The sequence below is a fragment of the Babylonia areolata genome, chromosome 29 (genome assembly GCF_041734735.1).
Source record: "Babylonia areolata isolate BAREFJ2019XMU chromosome 29, ASM4173473v1, whole genome shotgun sequence".
Lineage (NCBI taxonomy): Eukaryota > Metazoa > Mollusca > Gastropoda > Neogastropoda > Buccinidae > Babylonia > Babylonia areolata.
Window position 1 is genome coordinate 21,693,919 of NC_134904.1, and position 2,500 is coordinate 21,696,418.

At 55.8% G+C, this 2,500-nt stretch overlaps 1 protein-coding gene across 1 annotated transcript in view; it reads right to left on the reverse strand.

Moving 5' to 3' along the window:
* Positions 1-2,500, reverse strand: part of LOC143274613 (bone morphogenetic protein 1-like) — a 35,943-nt gene that overhangs the window by 21,069 nt on the left and 12,374 nt on the right. The window contains exon 8 of the mRNA XM_076578481.1: positions 1,435-1,650. Coding sequence (XP_076434596.1) covers positions 1,435-1,650 — 216 coding nt within the window. The remainder of the gene's footprint in view (positions 1-1,434; positions 1,651-2,500) is intronic.

Here is a 2,500-nt window from a genome sequence, read left to right on the forward strand (position 1 = left end):
AAACTCACAAGGCAGTGCACAAGTATAAAAAAAACAACAACAACATCTATCAGATGTTGGCCAGTTTTCTTCCTGTCAGTTGTAAGAATCATGATATAGCCTGCCACAAGCATTTTTAAAGGGAGAATTTCTTCACAGCCACACTTGGACATACACATTGTTCAGCCCTCTCTCTGCCTCTCTCTCTTTCTATATGTGTCTCTCTGTCTTTCTCTTTCTATATCCGTGTCTCTCTGACTCTCTCTCTCTGTCTTTCTATACCTGTGTCTCTCTGTCTCTCTCTTTCTATATCTGTGTTTCTCTGTCTCTCTCTCTTTCTATATCTGTGTCTCTCTGTCTCTCTCTTTCTATGTATGTGTCTCTCTGTCTCTCTCTTTCTATATGTGTGTCTCTCTGTGTCTATCTCACCCTCTCTCTGTTTCTCTCTGTCTTTATAGGTGTCTCTATCTCCCCCTCTCTCTCCCCCCCTCTCCCTCCCTCCCCCTCTCTCTCCCCCTCTCTCTCTCCCTCTCTCTCTCTCTCCCTCCCTCCCTCTCTCTCCCCCTTCTCTCCATCCCCTCTCTCCCTCTCTCTCTCCCTCCCCCTCTGTCCCTCTCTCTCTCTCCCTCCCTCCGTCCGTCCCTCTCTCCATCTCTCTCTCTCCCCCTCTCTCTTCCCCTTCCCCTCTCTCTCCCCCTCCCTCTCTCCATCCCTCTCCCTCTTCCCCCTCCCCCCTCTCTCTCCCTCTCTCTCCCTCCCTCCCTCTCTCCTTCTCTGTCTCTTTCTCTCGCACCTCCCAACCCAACTGATTACAGCGGTAGAGCGTGTTGATCTTGTCTCTCTCTCTCTCTCCCTCTCTCTCTTTCCCTCTCTCTCTCCCTCCTTCTCTCACTCCCCATCTCTCCCTCTCTCTCTCCCCCCACCCCCCTCTCTCTCTGTCTCTCGCACCTCCCAACACCAACTGATCACAGCGGTAGAGCGTGTTAATCTCGTCTCTCTCTCCCTCTCCCTCTCCCTCTCTCTCTCTCCCTCTCTCCCTTGCTCTCTCTCCCTCCTTCTCTCCAACCTATCTCCCCCTTTCTCTTTCCCTCTCCCTCCACCCCCCACCCCCCCCCACACTCCCTCTCTCTGTCTCTCGCACCTCCCAACACCAATTGACCACAGCGGTAGAGCGTGTTGATCTTGTCTCTCTCTCTCCCTCTCTCTCCTTCTCTTCCTCCTCTCTCTCTCTCTCTCTCTCCCTCCCCTCACCCCCCTCCTCTCTCTGTCTCTCGCACCTCCCAACACCAACTGACCACAGAGGTACAGCGTGTTGATCTTGTCTCTCTCCCCCCCCCCCCCCCGCCCCCCGCACTCTCTCCGTCCCTACCCCTCTCTCTCTCTCTCTCTCTCTCTCTCCCTCCCCTCACCCCCCCCCTCTCTCTCTGTCTCTCGCACCTCCCAACACCAACTGACCACAGCGGTACAGCGTGTTGATCTTGTGCACGTCTCGCGGACTGAAGCCGTCCCTCTGGCCCAGGTTGGCGAAGGGGTCCCTCTTGGGCAGGATGGTGGGCTGGCCGTTGAAGGAGAAGGCGGTCCGGGAGTAGTGCATGATGGAGTCATAGTCGTACTGCACGCCCAGCGTGTCGGCCACGTCCTGGGGCAGGCGGTCAAAGTTCCGCTCCTTGCCTGCAACACAACACCCACAGTGCTCCACAACACCCACAGTGCTCCACATCACCCACAGTGCTCCACATCACCCACAGTGCTCCACAACACAACACCCACAGTGCTCCACAACATAACACCCACAGTGCTCCACACAACACCCACAGTGCTCCACAACACCACAGTGCTCCACACAACACCCACAGTGCTCCACAACACCCACAGTGCTCCACAACACCCACAGTGCTCCACATCACCCACAGTGCTCCACAACACAACACCCACAGTGCTCCACAACACCCACAGTGCTCCACACAACACCCACAGTGCTCCACATCACCCACAGTGCTCCACAACACAACACCCACAGTGCTCCACATCACCCACAGTGCTCCACAACACCCACAGTGCTCCACACAACACCCACAGTGCTCCACAACACAACACCCACAGTGCTCCACAACACAACACCCACAGTGCTCCACATCACCCACAGTGCTCCACACATCACCCACAGTGCTCCACAACACCCACAGTGCTCCACAACACAACACCCACAGTGCTCCACAACACAACACCCACAGTGCTCCACAACACAACACCCACAGTGCTCCACACAACACCCACAGTGCTCCACACAACACCCACAGTGCTCCACACAACACCCACAGTGCTCCACAACACAACACCCACAGTGCTCCACAACACCCACAGTGCTCCACAACACAACACCCACAGTGCTCCACAACACAACACCCACAGTGCTCCACAACACCCACAGTGCTCCACCACAACCCACAGTGCTCCACAACACAACCACAGTGCTCCACAACACCCACAGTGCTCCACAACACCCACAGTGCTCCACAAC